The sequence below is a fragment of the Ammospiza caudacuta genome, chromosome 31 (genome assembly GCF_027887145.1).
Source record: "Ammospiza caudacuta isolate bAmmCau1 chromosome 31, bAmmCau1.pri, whole genome shotgun sequence".
Classification (NCBI taxonomy): Eukaryota; Metazoa; Chordata; class Aves; order Passeriformes; family Passerellidae; genus Ammospiza; species Ammospiza caudacuta.
In genome coordinates this window covers 4,615,959-4,633,457 of record NC_080623.1, presented here as the reverse complement: position 1 = coordinate 4,633,457, position 17,499 = coordinate 4,615,959, and the positions used below count along the sequence as shown (strand labels likewise).

Below are 17,499 nucleotides of genomic sequence, written 5' to 3'. Positions count from 1 at the left end.
CCCGTGGTCACTCTGTGTCCTGGCATGGACCCAGCCCATGGTCACTCTGTGTCCTGGCATGGACCCAGTCCGTGGTCACTTTGTGTCCTGGCACAGACCCAGCCCGTGGTCACTCTGTGTCCTGGCATGGACCCAGTCCGTGGTCACTTTGTGTCCTGGCACAGACCCAGTCCGTGGTCACTTTGTGTCCTGGCATGGACCCAGCCCGTGGTCACTTTGTGTCCTGGCACAGACCCAGCCCGTGGTCACTCTGTGTCCTGGCCATGTCCAGTCTGTGGTCACTCTGTGTCCTGGCACGGACCCAACCCGTGGTCACTCTGTTCTGGTCATGTCCAGCCTGTGTTCACTCCCTGTCCTGCCCGTGTCCTGCCCATGGTCATTCCATGTCCTGCCCGTGTCCAGCCCATGGTCATTCCATGTCCTTGCTGTGTCCAGCCTGTGCTCATTCTGTGTCCTGGCCGTGGTCATTCCATGTCCTGCCCATGTCCAGCCCATGGTCACTCTGTGCCCTTGTTGTGTCCAGCCTGTGGTTACTCTGCCCTGGCCATGTCCAGCCTGTGGTCATTCCATGTCCCGGCCATGTCCAGCCCATGGTCACTCCCTGTCCTGGCTGTGTCCAGCCCATGGTCACTCCCTGTCCTGGCTGTACGTCCTCCATGTCCCCCCATCCCGTGTCCCTCCATCCCTCCATGTCCCCAAATGTCCCCTCCTGTCCTTTTCCCATCAGGTGCCTGGAACCCAGTGCTGGAGAGTGGGTGGGCCTGGGAGGGTGTGTGGGGTCACCAGGGGTGCCCTGGGGGGCTCTGGGGTGCTCTGGGACACCCTGGGGTGCTCTGGGGTGCCCTGGGGTGCACTGAGACCCTGGGGTGCACTGAGACCCTGTTCAATGAGATCCACGGAGCTCTGGTGGGGTCAGGAACTGCCCCGGGCTGGGGCTGGGCTGGCCCGGGGGGGCCGCGGGGCTAATCCGGGCTAATCCCGCCCTGGCACGGGCACCTGCCCACACCTGGAAAATCCCCACGTGCCCGAGCCCTGCCCCGGCCCCTTCATAAGGGGCAGAGCCCCCGGTGCCGGCTCATCCCCGGCTCTCCCGGCTGTGATCCCGCCCGGTCCCGGCTCATCCCCGGCTCTCCCGGCTGTGATCCCGCCCGGTCCCGGCTCATCCCCGGCTCTCCCGCCGCCTCCCGATCCGGTCCCGGAATGGCCGCGATGCTGAAGCTCTGGGCAGCGCTGCTGCTGGCCGGGCTCGCCGGCAGCCTGGCCACTGCCCGTGAGCTGGGGACACGGGGTGGTGTTGGGGCGGCACCGGGCGGGTTCTGGTGGGTGCAGGAGGGAGGTCAGAGTGCCCAGGGTGTCCCCAAACAGGGGAGGGGTCCCGGGGCTCCGGACCCCCGCCCAGGTGGGCGATGCCACCTCTCCTGTTCCTCCCGCAGGCCCCGTGGAGGAACCGAGTTCAGAAGGGCTTGGGCTCCTGGGGGAGCTCAGCAAGCTGCTGGACCCCCATGTGGAACCCCATGAGCTGCTGGACCCCAGTGAGGAACCCCTGGAGCTGCTGGACCCCGAGGAGGAACCCGAGGAGAAACCACAGGAGCTGCTGGGACTGCTGGACCCCGAGGAGGAACCCGAGGAGAAACCCCAGGAGCTGCTGGGGCTGCTGGATCCCGAGGAGGAACCCGAGGAGAAACCACAGGAGCTGCTGGGACTGCTGGACCCCGAGGAGGAACCCGAGGAGAAACCCCAGGAGCTGCTGGATCCCGAAGAAGAACCCGAGGAGAAACCCCAGGAGCTGCTGGGACTGCTGGACCCCGAGGAGGAACCTGAGGAGGTGGAGGAGCTTGAGGTGATCCCTCTAGGGCCTAAGGAACCTGAGGAGAGCCCTGAGGAATCCGAGGATCCTGAGGAGAGCCCGGAAGAGTCTGAGGATCCTGAAGAGAGTCCTGAAGAGTCTGAGGAACCTGAGGAGAGCCCGGAGGAGTCTGAGGAACCCGAAGCGAGTCCTGAAGAATCTGAGGATCCTGAAGAGAGTCCTGAAGAATCTGAGGATCCTGAAGAGAGTCCTGAAGAGTCTGAGGATCCTGAAGAGAGTCCTGAAGAGTCTGAGGATCGCGAGGAGAGCCCGGAGGAGTCTGAGGATCGCGAAGAGAGCCCCGAAGAATCTGAGGAACCTGAAGCGAGTCCTGAAGAGTCAGAAGATCCCGAAGAGAGCCCGGAGGAATCTGAGGAACCTGAGGAGAGTCCTGAAGAGTCTGAGGATCCCGAAGCAAGCCCGGAGGAGTCTGAGGATCGCGAAGAGAGCCCCGAGGAATCCGAGGAACCCGAAGAGAGCCCCGAAGAATCCGAGGATCGCGAAGAGAGCCCCGAAGAATCCAAGGAACCCGAAGCGAGTCCTGAAGAATCCGAGGATCCTGAAGAGAGCTCTGAGGAATCCGAGGAATCCGAAGAGAGCTCTGAAGAGTCGGAAGATCCCGAAGAGAGCCCGGAGGAATCTGGGGATTCTGAAGAGAGCCCGGAGGAATCAGAGGATCCTGAGGAGAGCCCAGAGGAGTCTGAAGATCCTGAGGAGAGCCCAGAGGAGTCTGAGGATCCTGAAGTGGGCTCTGAGTCGGAGGACGTCAGCGTGGATGCCCTGGTGGAACTGGCAACCAAACTGGCAGGTTCGCAAGCCCCCCCTAAAGCCCCCAAACCCCCAAGGGAAGGGCAGATCTGGTTTGGGACCCCCTAAAACCCCTGAACCCCCCAGGGAAGGGCAGATCTTGTTTGGGACCCCCTAAATCCTCTCAAACCCCCAGGGAAGGGCAGATCTTCGGGTTCTGTCTCTGTTCCAAGGTGGGGTTGGTGCGGCCGGGTCAGTTCGTTGCCGAGGGTTGGGAACGATCCCAAATCCCTGTCCTGGCTCCGAGGGGGAGGGAACGGGCGGGTCTGACCCCCCCAGGCACAGACGGAGCCGGGACAGGGGACGGTGACACTGTCAGGATGTCGCACGGGGCTCAGGACATGCTGGGCACCAGGGCCACCGCTCTGGGCGTGCTGGGGACCCTGAGGAGGGGGCGAGGAGCCCCTCGGGGTGCTGGAGACCCCCGGTTTTGCCCCCGCAGAGGCGCAGGGAGCCGAGAAGAACGAGGGGGCCCTGTCTCATCTCATGGACGCGATTAACTGGCTGGTGAACCGTCTGAGCAACCTCGTCTTCGGGTGCGCACGGGGGCTCGGGCAGCTGCCCCGAGGTCAGCGCCCCCAAAACGGCCCCCGGCCCCTCCCCGCGCCTCGGGGGGTGGGGGGCGGCTGGGGGGGTCCCAAGGTGGGACGGGGGGGGCTGGGCCGGGGCTCAGCTGTGCTGTTTTCTCTTTTCCAGGTGAGAAATGAGCGACGCGAGCGCTCCCCCAGGGCCGGGGCACGGATCCCGCTGTCCCCGCTGAGCTCCCGGCTCGTCCCGAGGCTTTCCCCGCTCCAGGCACCCCCACCCCGCCCCGCACATCCCAAATAAAGCCGATCCCAAACGCTGCCCCTGTGTCCTGCCGGCTCTCCTGGGGATGGAGGGAAATGGGGCTGGGGTCCAGAACACTCAAACCAGGACCCTCCCCCCCCCATCCCGGTGCCCCTTTTGGGGTCTTCAGCTGTGCCCTCCACCCTCATGCAGCCCGGAGACCCTCTAGGGATGGGGGACCCTCCAGCTGTGCCCAGCTGTGCCCCTGGGCCCTGCAGACCCCCTGCCCTGTCCCCAAACTCCCCGTCCCTCAGGAGCTGGGCCCGGCCCTCATTGAGGAGGGGTCTCCCAGGGTGGGCAGGGGCAGCTCGGGGTCCCCACGGGGGTCCCCAGCTCAGGGTGGGTGGGTCGGGGGGACACCCGGGTCCCCTCTGCCCCTCCTGTCCTTGTCCCTTTTCCATCTCTCCTCACTGCGGGGGTGACCCCCGGCCTTGGGGGGGGTGGGGGTCCCAGACCATCCCCGGGGACCCCCCGGTCCCATCCCCCCGTCACGGGGGCCGGGGTTGGATTGGCAGCTCCGACACCCCCCGGGGGGGGGGGCGGGGGGCCGCGGTTTCCATGGCGACGGCGATGAGGTGGCAGCTCCGTGGGAAGCGGCAGATCGGGGGATGGAGGGGGGGGGGGAAGCAGCTCTGGGGGGATTTTGGGAGCCTTGGGAGCTCCCGAGAGACCCCCGAGACCCCCCGGGATCAGCCCGGTCCTGGTTCTGTGAGTTCTTGGGGTTGTTCCCCCCAAAAAAACCCCACAGGGACACGCGGCTGAACTGGTGCCCACTGGTTTCCAGTTTGGGAGCCCAGTAAGGGTCGTGTGGTTCTGTTTCCACTGCCTGGTCACCCCAATGGAACTGGTGCCCACTGGTTTCCAGTTTGGACACCTGGTTCTGTTTCCACTCCCTGGTCACCCCCAGCTCTCTCAGCTCTCCAAGGTTGGAGAAACACCTGAAATTTCTGATTTTCCCTCAATAAATCCCCTCTAGGAACAAACGCAGCCCCTCCCCGTGCAGGGAAATGCCTCATCGCGGTGTGAAGAGCTGCCTCATCCTCACCCTCCTCCTCCTCCTCTCTGGCTGACATCTCACCGCGCCTCCTCCCACCGCTGCCGGGCAGCTTTTTTACCCAAACCCGGCGTTTTTTGGGCCGTTTTTCCAGGGAAAGGCGCCCGGTGCCAGCTCTGGGATGCGGAGCCGGCCCCGGGACGCGGAGGGGGCGGAAAATGAATTCGGTGCGAGCTCCCGGTGCAGGTGAGAGAATTCACAGCTTCTCAGAAATCTGCTTTTCCGGCTGCCTCGGTTGGGGATTTTTTTCTGGTTTTTTTCCCCAGGAAAAGCTCGCAGAGAGCAGGGCCGGGCTCGGCTGTCCCCACGGAGGTGGCACAAGGCGCTGTCATTGTCCCCCGAGGGGGAATCGAGCGGGATTTGGGGCTCCGGCTGCTGGGACACACCCGGGTGGGTGTGCAAATGTCACCTGCGGCCACCTGGGCTGTGGCGCTGTCCCCAGATCCCGGGAATTGACCCCAAATAAAGGACGGAGCAGAAAAACCGATCGCACCCCTTTGGGATCAGCAGGGTGGTGACATCATCCAGGTGACGGTCATGACGTCACCCAGGTGACGTCATCCAGGTGACGCCATCAGCTGCCAGGTGGTGACATCCAAACACGTGACCTCCTGTAGGCTCCTGGGGTGTCCCTGCATGGAGTGGTGGCACCAAAACGCCCCAGTAAAGGGAATGGGGGACACTGGGGACACTGGGGGGGCTCAGGTCCAGCCCCCACCCCGCACCTCCGAGGCCAGGGAAGGTATGGATGGATGGGTGGATGGATGGATGGATGGATGGATGATGGATGGATGGATGATGGATCCATGGATGGGCAGACGGACGGATGGACGGACGGATGGATGATGGATGGTTGGATGGATGGATCCATGGATCCATGGATCCATGGATCCATGGACGGACGGACGGACAGATGGATGGATGATGGATGGTTGGATGGATGGATGGATGGATGGATGATGGATGGTTGGATGGATGGATGGATGGATGGACGGACGGACGGATGGATGGATGGGGTGGGGGTGATTCTGGGGGTCCCTCGGGAGGAGCAGAGACACAGAGCACCCCGGGATGTCCCCTCCATCCCCGATCCCCTCGGGAGCCCCCCCGGATCAGCCGCAATGCGAATCCCGGAGCCGCAGCCTCAGCCAGGACCCAACTCAGAGCAGCCGCGCTCGGAGCAACAGATCCTAATTAATTTCGGTTCATCGAGTAATTAATGGATTTGCCTGGGAAGAGCCAGGAAATCCCTGATCCCTGCACGGAGAGCCGGGGGTCCCACGGGGGTCCCCGGGATCTCTGCCCGAGCCCCCCGATCCCATCCCGGTGTCCGCAGCCGGTCCGGGCCCCCCGTCCCCATCCCCATCCCCATCCCCATCCCCATCCCCATCCCGGGGGATTCTCCCGGCCCTGGCACCGATCCCCGCTCCCTCCGGGAACGCCGGCGCCGCTCCACGCCTGGGCCGCGGCCAGGCTGGCCCAGGTGTCGCCGCGGGCCCCGGGGACAGCCGGGGCCGTTCCGGGGGGGTTCGGCGGCCCCGGCTGCGGAGCCGCGGGACAGGGGCGGCAGCTGGGCGAGGACGCTGCCAAACGGGCAAAGCCGTGCCCGCAGCTCAACATCTGGGGCCCGCGGTCGCCGTCCAGCCAGCAGTGCCCCCGCCTGTGCCAAGGCCGCTTCCTCCTCCTCCTCTTCCTCCTCCTCCGCGGCTGGGGAGGAACATTTCCATGGCCTGGGAATGTCGCGATAGGAGGAACCGGTCCCAAGAAGAGGGGACCCCCCTGTGGGGATCCCTCGGGGGTTTGAGGGGTGCTCGTGGCTCCACACAGCAGAGGGAGCACCCTGGGGTGGCACCCAGGGGTGCGGGGTGCGCCTGTCCCAGTGTCCTGGGACCCAAGGGCTGTGCTGTGTCCCCGGTCCTGGGACCCCAAATCCCCTCAGCACCCCAAATCCTGACTGTCCAAATCCCCTCAACACCCCAAATCCTGACTTTCCAAATCCCCCCAGCACCCCAAATCCTGACTCTCCAAACCCCCCCCGGCAGTGCTGAACCCCAAATCCTCTGAGCACCCCAAATCCTGACTCTCCAAATCCTCTCAGCACCTCAAATCCTGACTCTCCAAATCCCCCCAGCACCCCAAATCCTGACTCTCCAAACCCCCCCCCGGCAGTGCCGAACCCCAAATCCCGACTCCCCCAACCCTCTCGAGCCCCCCCTCCCGCGGATCCCAGCCTGGACAATCCCGGCTCCCCCAAATCCCCGCGGCCGCCGGGGTGGGGGCGCTGGGGACCCCCCGAACGGGCCGGGGGGGGCTCGGCTGCTGAGGGCTGCGGCCAGCAGAGGTCAGCTCCGAACCGGGGATGCGGGAGCCGCTGGCGTGCGGATCCGTGCGCGGTTCCCGGTCTGATTCCATGTTATTCCCTGTGTGATTCCATGGGCGGCTCTGTGGGTGATTTCCTGTCTGATTCCATGTGATTTCCATGCGAGATTCCATGTGCAATTCCCGATCTGACTTCATGTGATTCCATGGGTGATCCCTGTGATTCCATGGCTGATTCTGTGTGAGATTCCCCGTCTGATTTCATGTGATTCCCTGTGTGATTCCCTGTGTGATTCCCTGTGTGAATCCATGTGTAATTCCTAATCTGATTTAATTTCATTCCCTGTGTGATTCCCTGTGTGATTCCATGTGCAATTCCCAATCTGATTTCATGTGATTCCATGTGAGATTCCCTGTGATTCCATGGATAATCCCTGTGATTCCATGGATGATTCCCACTCTGACTCCCTGTGTGACTCCCTGTATGCTGCCGCCTCCCCTTGGGGGGTGACACGAGGGACCCCAGCCCATCCAGGACCTTCCACAAGCCAAGTCCCAGCAGGAAATATTCCCTCTGGGGGGTTCCCAGCAGGAAAAGTCCCTCTGGAGGGGCTCTGCTCAAAAAAAATTTCATTTTTCCCTGCCCCTTTCTCGGGGGATGTGCACTCTCCCCTCCTTCCCAGTTCTGGGGAACTGGAACAGGAAAATGGGGAAGGGGAACCTCAGGAAGGGAAACTGAGGCAGGAACTGTTCCAGACGCTCACCCCGCACCTCTCAGGCGCTCCCCACTCTGGCACCCAGGTTTGGGGGGGTCAGGATGTCCCTTCCTTGTGTCCCCAGCCCCTGACGTGTCCCTTCTCCAGCACCATCATTTCCACAATTTCCCCCGGGATTGGCAAATTCCCCCCAGTTCCGGGAGCCCGCGGTTGGATCGCCCAGGATGGGGTTTGGAGACCCCAAAACCCCAAAACTCAGCCGAGGGGGACCCCGGGGACAGCGTCCCTTTGTCCCCTCCCGCGGGTGCCACCATCGCTCAAAGTGACAAGCGCGGTCAGCGAGCGCTGGCCGCAGCCCCCCGCCCTCGCCGAGCCCGGGGCCCCCCAGCCCCTCATTTCTCCCTAATTGCATTCCCCAGTGTTATGCAAATGAGGCGGCCCGGGCGCAGCTGCCGGGATTAAATTAGACCCCGTTAATACGCGCTAATTGCGCTTCCGCGCGGGCCCAGGAATTCCAGCCGGGCCAAGGGGCCTTTCCCGATATTTACCCTGGAAATTTTCCTCCCTTCCAGACCATGAGGCCTTTCCCGATATTTACCCTGGAAATTTTCCTCCCTTCCAGGTCGCGGGGTTTTTCCCGATATTTACCCTGGAAATTTTCCTCGCTTCCCGACCGCGGCCCCGTGGGCAACCCCGGCCCTGGGCATGGGTGACACGGGTGGCACTTCCCTGGGGGGACCCCCAGCGACCACCTGGGCAGGGCTGGGGGGGCTGGGACTGTTCCTGGGGGTGGGAGAGGAAGGGGAAAGAGAAAGGGAAAGGGAAGGAAAGGAAAGGAAAGGAAAGGAAAGGAAAGGAAAGGAAAGGAAAGGAAAGGAAAGGAAAGGAAAGGAAAGGAAAGGAAAGGAAAGGAAAGGAAAGGAAAGGAAGAAAGGAAGGAGAAGGGGAGAAATGAAGGGAAGAGAAGAGAAGAGAAGAGAAGAGAAGAGGATAAGGGAAAGGGAAAGGGGAAAAAGAAAGGAAGGAGAAGGGAAGAGGATAAAGGACAGGGGAAAGGGAAAAAGAAAGGAAGGGGAAAGGGAAGGGGAAGGGGGAAAAGAAAGGAAGGAGAAGGGGGTAAGGGGAGGGAATAAGGGCAGAGGAGGCGACGAAGGAAGGGACGGGAAGGGACGGGAACATCTTTGCCGAGCGTTCCGGGGGGGCCGCGGCCGCCGTAACCCCAACAGTTGCGGTGCCCCCTCACAAAGGGCCGGGGGCCGCAGTGCCCCTCGCAGACAATGCCCCGCGCCCCCCGGGGGTCCCGCGGCCCCGGGGGAGCCCGGCCCGTGTCCCCCCTTCCCCGGGGCGCCCACCGGGCCCTTTGTGCGGGTGCCGGGACCTGTTGGAGCCATCTGTCAGGGGGGGCCCGCAACAGGCAGATTTATCGGCCGCAATCTGTTCGTGCCGCCCGCGCCGCGCGCCGGGAAGGGAGCCCGGAGCCCGCTAATGAATTAATTAGTATTCCCCGTAATCCCGGCCTGCCGCCGCGGGGCCGAGCGCTGCCGGGCACTGCGGAAGGGTCCCGCGGGGCTGGCGGGGGTTTGGAGAGCAGCGGATGGATGAGGAGGGGGTCAGGGGGAGGATTTTGGGGGTGCCATCGCTGTCCCCCACTTCCAGCTCCTGTCACAACGGGGGGGGATCCCAAATAACCAGGGGTGTCCCCAAGCCCCCTCACCCGGGGGTCCGCAATAACCGGGGGTGTCCCCAAGTCCCCATCCAGGGGTCCTCAAGTGCCCCGAGTCCCCCATCCAGGGGTCCCCAAGATACCACCCAGGGGTTCCCAATAACCGGGGGTATCCCCAAGCCCCCCATCCACGGATTCCCAATAACCGGGGTTGTCCCCGGGTCTCCATCCAAGGGTCCCCAATAACCGGGGGTGTCCCCAAGCCCCCTCACCCGGGGGTCCCCAATAACCGCGGATGTCCCCGAGTCCCCATCCAGGGGTCCCCAAGATCCCACCCAGGGGTTCCCAATAACGCGGGGTGTCCCCGAGTCCCCACCCAGGAGTTCCCAATAACCGGGGGTGTCCCCAAGTTCCCATCCAGGAGTCCCCAAGATCCCAACCAAGGGTCCCCAAGAGCCAGGGGTGTCCCCAAGCCCCTCACCCAGGGGTCCCCAATAACCGGGCGTGTCCCCAACCCAGGGTCCGCAATAACCGGGGCTGTCCCCCCGCCACTCCCCAGCCCCGGGGCGCTCGGGCTCTGCCGCGGGGGTCCCGGTGGGGCGGCGGGGGGAGCCGGGCCCGGTCACTCCGCCCCGTGGGAGGAGCCACGCGGGAGCCGCGGCCGGGCAGGAGCCGCGGGCAGCGCGGAGCTCTCAAAACCGCCCGAGCGCGGAGCCGCCGGTGCCCGGTGCGCTCCCGGTGCGCTCCCCGGGCTGACCCCGCCATGTCCCCGGGCGAGTAACACAAGCGACAGCGGGGACTCGCTGTGGTGCCCAGGTAAGGGCGGACCGGGATCCCCGGGATGCCGTACCCGGCTCCGGCGGTGCCCCCAACGGGGCTCCGCGGCCGCTCGGTGCCCCCGGTACCCCCGGGGGGCTCTGTCCGATGGAGGAGCGGCAGGACCCCGGTCTGGGTGAGGGTTTGAACGGCCGGGGATGCGGGGAGAGGGGCGGGATGGGGTCACAGCCGCTCCCCCGGTACCCGCTGGGGACGGAGCCGCGGTCCCGGGGCCGGGGCGGGGGGACACAGAGAGGGTTCGGTGACCCCCGGGCCGGCGGGGCTGGGGTCTCGTTGGGGATGGTGGTGAAGGAAGTGATTTCCTAGGGCAATTCCCTCTTTGTGTAATTTCCTTTTTTTTTTTTTTTTTTTAATTTTAAAATCAATATTCTGTAGAAAGAAAGCAAAATCCCCTTAAAAATCCCAGCGGGACTTCCAAAGGGAGAACTTTCCCTGGAAATGCCGGGCGGGGCGGGGGGCCCCTGGAGAAGGGAACCCCAAACCCGGGATGGATCCCGGGAGCAGCGAGGAGCGGGAAGACCCCCGAGGATGGGGGGAAAGGGATCCCCGGCTGCAGCCTCGGGGGGTTTTGGGGCAAATCTGCGGGGGTTTGGGTCAGATCTGCAGCATTTTGGAGCAGATCTCACCGGGGCCATCCCTTCACCCCAAAACCGATCCTTCCCCACCCTCATCCCGCCCGATTTCCCATCCTCGGCCAGACCCCCGGTGCTCCGCCAGGAGTTAATTGGGGCCGCGTGGTCCTTTGGGGATAGGACAGCAATTAACACCCTAATCCCGCCCGGGAGCCCCATCACGCATATTAAAAGTGGGATTTTCCGCGTGGGATGCTCGGGAAAGGGGAGCAGCACTTGCAGCAAAGCTGCTTAGGGGCTAAAGCTTTATGGAATGAGCCACGGGCGGTGATGGGATTTGGGGGGGCCGATTAACGGCGACCCGGGGCTGCAAGGGGGGCTCGGGGAAGGAAAATCTCCCACCGGGAATGGCCAGCCCCCTTTTGTCACCCCCAATGTGACAGTCGGGGTGGGGAGTGTGACAAGAAGGGATTCAGGAGAGGGAATAACCCCGAAATGGGATGGTTGGAAGCTCTGGGAACGGTGCTGGAGCTCAGGGAGAGGCGTCAGCATCCCCCAGATAAAACCTGCTGGAAATTGAGAGGGAAATAGGTGGGGAAAAGGAATCCATGGGTGGGAAAAAGGAATCCATGGGTGGGAAAAAGGAATCCATAGGTGGAGAAAAGGAATCAATAGGTGGGATAAAGGAATCCAAAATGTGCTGGAAATTGAGAGGGAAATAGGTGGAAGAGAGGAATCCATAGGTGGGAAAAAGGAATCCATAGGTGAAGAAAAGGAATCCATGGGTGGAAAAATTGAATCCATGGGTGGGAAAAAGGAATCTAAAATCTGATGGAAATTGAGAGGGAAATAGGTGGGGAAAAGGAATCCATAGATGGAGAAAAGGAATCCATAGGTGGAAAAACGGAATCCATAGGTGGAAAAACGGAATCCAAAATCCGCTGGAAATTGAGAGGGAAATAGGTGGGGAAAAGGAATCCATAGGTGGAAAAAAGGAATCCACAGGTACTGGGAGTGGGCAGAAAGTGCTGCTGTGTCTGGAGAGAGATTTTCCCACCGTGCTGAGGATTCTCCCTCCGGGACCCGTCCCCACGTCCCCGTCCCTCCCTTGCAGATGCCCCAGAGCTGCGCCAAGCCCTCGGACATGGCCGAGCTCGTCAGCAGCCAGGCCTGGATGGGCGAAATGCCGGCAGCCAAGGAGCTGAAGGAGCAGGGGGACGCCAGGAGCGCTCCCTTCGCGCTGCTGCCCGCCCTGCCTGAGGAGCGCGACAGCGCAGAGGAGGAGGAGGAGGAGGAAGAGGACAGCGAGAAGCCCAAGAGGAGGGGCCCGAAGAAGAAGAAGATGACCAAGGCCAGGCTGGAGCGGTTCCGGGCACGGAGGGTCAAGGCCAACGCCCGGGAGCGCACGCGGATGCACGGCCTGAACGACGCCCTGGACAACCTGCGCCGGGTCATGCCCTGCTACTCCAAAACGCAGAAGCTCTCCAAGATCGAGACGCTGCGGCTGGCCAGGAACTACATCTGGGCCCTGTCCGAGGTGCTGGAGAGCGGGCAGACGCCCGAGGGCAAGAGCTTCGTGGAGATGCTGTGCAAGGGGCTCTCACAGCCCACCAGCAACCTGGTGGCCGGCTGCCTGCAGCTGGGCGCGCAGCCGCTCTTCCTGGAGAAGCAGGAGGAGAAGCCGTGCGAGCCGGGCCTGCCCGGCCACTCCTTCGGCTACCAGGGGCTGCCCAGCCCTCCCTACGGCTCCATGGAGTCCCACCTGCTGCACCTGAAGCCGCCGGCCTTCAAGAGCCTGGTGGAGGCTTCGTTCGGGAGCCACCCCTCTGACTGCTCCACGCCGCCCTACGAGGGGCCCCTGACGCCGCCCCTGAGCATCAGCGGCAACTTCTCCCTGAAGCAGGACGGCTCCCCCGAGCTGGACAAGCCCTACCCCTTCATGGGCCACTACCCGTCGGTGGGCCTGGCCGCGGCCCACGGGCACGGCTCGCACTTCCAGGGCTCCGTGCCCCGCTACGAGATCCCGCTGGACGTCGCCTTCGAGTCCTTCCCGCCCCACGCGGCCGGGGCCCAGCTCGGCGCCATCTTCAACGAGTAGCGGGGCTGGACGCGGGTTTGGGGCAGGGAGATGTGCCCAGGATGGACCCGGCATCTCTGCAGGACGCGGTGCTGAGGTGGCAGTGCCACCGCTGCTGTCCCAGCTGTCCCCAGGAGCCACAGGAACCGTTCCGGACTGCTGCGTCCCCCGGAGATGCTCCCAAAGGTGTTTCTGCCTCCAGGACATCCATCCTGACATCAAATCCAGCCCTTGCATTGTCCATCCTCTCCCTGTCCCCCTCTGGTGTGGGGACACTGCCCCTCCTGCCCCTTGGGGTGGCCATTGTCCCTTCCCCACATGGGATCATGGATTTCCCAGTGCTGCAGTGGGAAACCAGCACGGAAATTCCCACCCCAGGGAGAACCTCATCCTTCTGCTGTCATGGATGGGGGGACAATGTCTGGGGATGGGCGGACAATGTCCAGGGATGGACAGACAGTGTCCAGGGATGGGGGGACACTGGGGATGGAAGGACAAGGTCCAGGATGGAGGGACAGACAGTGTCCAGGATGGAGGGACAGCATTCAGGGACAGTGTCCATTGCCCTGTGTTGGTGGCCCATCATCCATGCTCATCCCAGTCCCTTACTGGGGTCATCATGGTCCAGCCAGGCCCTGTGGCCATTCCCTCCTGCTGATCCCTGCCAGAATCCCAGCGGGATTGGGATCCCACTGATCCTTCCCAGAATCCCAATTTTATTGGGATCCCACTGGTCTGGATGGGATCCCACTGATTCTTCCCAGAATCTCAGTTTCACTGGGATTCCACTGATCCTTCCCAGAATCCCTACAGGATTGGGATGCCACTGATCTGGATGGGATCCTGCTGTTCTTTCCCAGAATCCCAATTTCATTGGGATCCCACTGATCTGGATGGGATCCCACTGATCCTTCCCAGAATCCAAATTTCATTGGGATCCCGCTGATCTGGATGGGATCCTGCCAATCCCTCCCAGAATCCCAACGGGATTGGGATCCCACTGATCTGGATGGGATCCCACTGATCTGGACAGGATCCTGCTGATCCTTCCCAGAATCCAAATTTCATTGGGATCTCACTGCTCTGGACAGGATCCCGCTGATCCCTCCGAGAATCCCAATTTCATCGGGATCCCACTAATCTGGATGGGATCCGAGAGATCTGGATGGAATCCCACTGATGCAGAATCCCACCTGGAGCAGGAGCCCCCCACCCTTCTCCCTTCCAGGGTCTCTCCTCTGGGTGCACAACATCCCCTCCCCTGCTCCAAGTCCTGAGCGCCAACAAAAACCTGTTTTAATTCCTGCTTTATTTATTAATTACCGTGTGTGAGGAGTCCTAATTTATTTCCTCCCATTTTCCATGGAAATCTGGGATGCGCCCAAGGATTTTCCCCCTCTGCCCTCCAGGCTCGCAGTGGGAATTCCCTGCCTGGAGCCCTCGTGGTTTTTGCCGTGCTGGTGCTCCAGGGTTATTTATTAGCCATTATTTATTTAATTTATTTCCCTCACCACCTGATTTTTTTTTTTTTTTTTTTTTTTTTTGCTGGTGATATTTCCCCCAGTATTTCCATATTTAATGCCAAACTCCGTATTTAACGGCCGTTCCATGGATTTGGGATCCTGCCAACAGCTCCCAACTCCTCTGTGCGTTTTGAGACGAGCAATAACTTTTAAATGCTATGCAACGATTTTATTTTGTTTTTTCAAAGAAAATCCAGGCAACTATTTTTGATGTCCCACTGGCCTCGCCTGCCCCATTGGCCAAATCTCCCTGGTTTTGTATAAAGTTGGGAATTTGGAGATGATTTGAGGTCCTTGCCCAGCCCCGGATCCTGGGGTTTCTTCCCTTTTGTACTGAAAATGTTTTATCCTTTTGTAAAGAAAGCAGATTTGGGGTTTTTAGCTCAAATAAAGTCGTGGTCTTGTTCCAAGCGGCTTCCTGGGGGCTGTTGTTTCATTTTTGGGGGGTTGGGGTGAGGGTGGGGGGCTGCCAGAGCATCCGAGCCCCCTGTGCTGGGGTCCAGATGGGATCCCTGACCTTGAAGTGGGGCTCTGTGGGGTTGGGGGGATTTGGGGTACCAGGAATGGGGCAGAGCAGAACCCTGGGGGTCCCACGGCTGATTTGGGGTACCAGGAATGGGGGTTCAGGACAGCCCTGGGGGTCCCACGGCTGATTTGGGGTACCAGGAATGGGGGTTCAGGACAGCCCTGGGGGTACCAGGGGTATCTGGGGTCTCAGGAATGGGGCAGAGCACAGTCCTGGGGGTCCCAGAATTGATTTGGGGTACCAGGAATGGGGGTGCAGGACAGCCCTGGGAGCACAGGGACATTCTGGGGAGCTGAAATTTGTCCCAAAAGCCTCACGGAAGGGACGCGGCCGTCCTGACTTCACCCCATCTCCCCTCCCCGCGTCCCCCCCCGTCCCTCCCCAGCTGCGCCCCGACCCCTCGGCAGCGTCTGGCGGCCGTGGGGGCGCGTCCCCCCCCGTGTCCCCTCTCACGGGGACCCCGCTCGTGTCCCTCCCCGCTGTCCCCGCTGTCCCCCGGCCCCGCGCCGGCTGTGCCGGGGCCCGGGGGAGCCGCCGCCGCTCGGCCCCGCAAGCTGCGCCCGCCTCGGGCTGAGGGCGGGGGGCTCTCCGGGGGCCCCCGCAGCTGCAGCCGGGCCGGGGGGGCCCTGCGGGGCCGGGAACGGGCGGGGGGACAGCGGGAGGAAACTCGTGTGTCCCCAGAAAAAGGGATTTGGGGACAGGGATGGGGATGCACAGAGCAGGGGTGGAACTGCCTGGGATGGACTTCGTGTGTCCCCCAAAAAAAGGGATTTAGGGACGGGGATGGGGATGCGCAGAGCGGGGGTGGAAGTGCCTGGGATGGATCTGCCTGGGATGGACCTCGTGTGTCCCCCAAAAAAAGGGATTTGGGGACAGGGACGGGGATGCGCAGAGCAGGGGTGGAACTGCCTGGGATGGACCTCGTGTGTCCCCAGAAAAAGGGATTTAGGGACGGGGATGGGGATGCACAGGGCGGGGGTGGAACTGCCGGGGATGGATCTGCCTGGGATGGACCTCGTGTGTCCCCAGAAAAGGGATTTGGGGACAGGGATGGGGATGCACAGCGCGGGGGTGGAACTGCCGGGGATGGATCTGCCCGGGATGGACCTCGTGTGTCCCCCAAAAAAAGGGATTTAGGGACGGGGACGGGGATGGGGATGTGCAGAGCGGGGGTGGAACTGCCTGGGATGGACCTCGTGTGTCCCCCAAAAAAAGGGATTTAGGGACGGCGATGGGGATGCACAGCGCGGGGGTGGAACTGCCGGGGATGGGTTTACCTGGGATGGGTTTATCTGGGAGGGGGCTCGGCCTGCCCCGCTCCAGGAGAAGTGGGGGGGACACGGGACACCAAGGTGTCACCCGGCCGCGTGGGCAAGGAGGGACACGAACAGGGGACACCAAACAGGGCTGTGACACAAACCCTGGGCTGTGACAAAACCAGGGGGCTGTGACACGAACAGGGGGCTGGGACACGAACAGGGGGCAGGGACACAAACCCCGGAATGTGACACAAACAGGGGGCTGTGACAGAAACCCCGGGATGTGACAAAAACCCCGGAATGTGACACAAACAGGGGGCTGGGACAGAAACCCCGGGCTGGGACACCCCTGTGAGCCTCCCCACGCACCCACAGCTCCATGTCGGGCACCCCCACGCCCCCTTGTCCCCCCGCGACGCCATCGGGACCCCTCCCCAGTGATGCCCCGGGAGCCCCGGGCTGGGCACAGCGGTCTCTGCCCGCCGGGCCCAGGGTCCAGCTGTGCCCCGGCCCCTGTGCCGCTGGCCGGGGGCCAAGCCCCGCTCTGTGCCAGCTCCCCCGGGCACGTGTGCGCCCTCGCAGCAGCCTCGGCCCGTGCCAGCAGGGCAGGAGCCGTGCCAGGCCCGCGCTGCCAGGGCACAGCTGGCCCTCGGATTGCGTGGGGAGGGGGCGCGGAGCACCCTGGGGTGGGGCTGTCCCCGTGTCCCCACAGGACACCAGGGCAGGGGGTGGCACTGCTGAGGAGCTGAGGGTGGGTGCGCTCACTGTGCCCAGCCCGGGGGTCGTGGGGAGGGTCCCTCATCCCCTCTGGGTGTCCCTGGACACCCCACAGCCCCTCCAGGGGTTCCACAGGTGGGGCAGGGGTTGGGGGGCGGCTTCTCCTCCATCCCACCTGGGCAATTCTTGGGAGGGGCATTGGGGGGTCCAGCCTGACCCACAGAGGGGACACCCTGCTCCATGGAGGGGACATTGACCCATGAAGGGACACCCTGACCCATGCAGGGGACGCTGACCCATAGAGGGACATCCTGAGCCATGGAGGGACATCCTGCTCCATAGAGGGGACACTGACCCATGGAGGGACATCCTGACCCATGCAGGGGACACCCTGACCCATGCAAGGGACATTGACTCATGGAGGGACACCCTGACCCGTGGAAGGACTCCCTGACCCCCAGAGGGGACTCCCTGTCCCCCCTCCCCCATTTGGGACCATCCCCCAGCCCCGGGGGTCTCATCTCAGGCTCGCCCTGGTTTCCCCGGCAGGGTGGGGCTGCCCAGGGCTGGATAATTGCTAAGCCCCCCTAAAGCCCGGCTTTCAGGGCTGTAATTCTGATATTTGTCTGTAATCTGATAACACCGCCCGCCACGAGCTCCTAATGTGGCCGGCTCGGGAAACCGCGCGGATTTTCCCGCTAAGCCGGGAGATCGGGCTCGGGGCTCTCGACTTAATCGTCTTTTCCCCGTGGGGA

General features: G+C 62.8%; 2 protein-coding genes across 2 annotated transcripts; both read left to right on the top strand.

Moving 5' to 3' along the window:
• Positions 1–1,090: 1,090 nt before the first annotated feature.
• LOC131569861 (cell surface glycoprotein 1-like) lies at positions 1,091–3,498 on the top strand. The gene is made up of 3 exons (XM_058822175.1): positions 1,091–1,270; positions 1,434–2,654; positions 3,350–3,498. The coding sequence occupies exons 1-3, from the start codon at positions 1,201–1,203 to the stop codon at positions 3,358–3,360; spliced, it is 1,302 nt and encodes a 433-aa protein (XP_058678158.1). The 5' UTR covers positions 1,091–1,200; the 3' UTR covers positions 3,361–3,498.
• Positions 3,499–11,756: 8,258 nt separating this feature from the next.
• Positions 11,757–12,740, top strand: NEUROD4 (neuronal differentiation 4). The gene has a single exon (XM_058822176.1). It carries the CDS (start codon positions 11,757–11,759, stop codon positions 12,738–12,740), a length of 984 nt encoding a protein of 327 aa, XP_058678159.1.
• Positions 12,741–17,499: the final 4,759 nt, after the last annotated feature.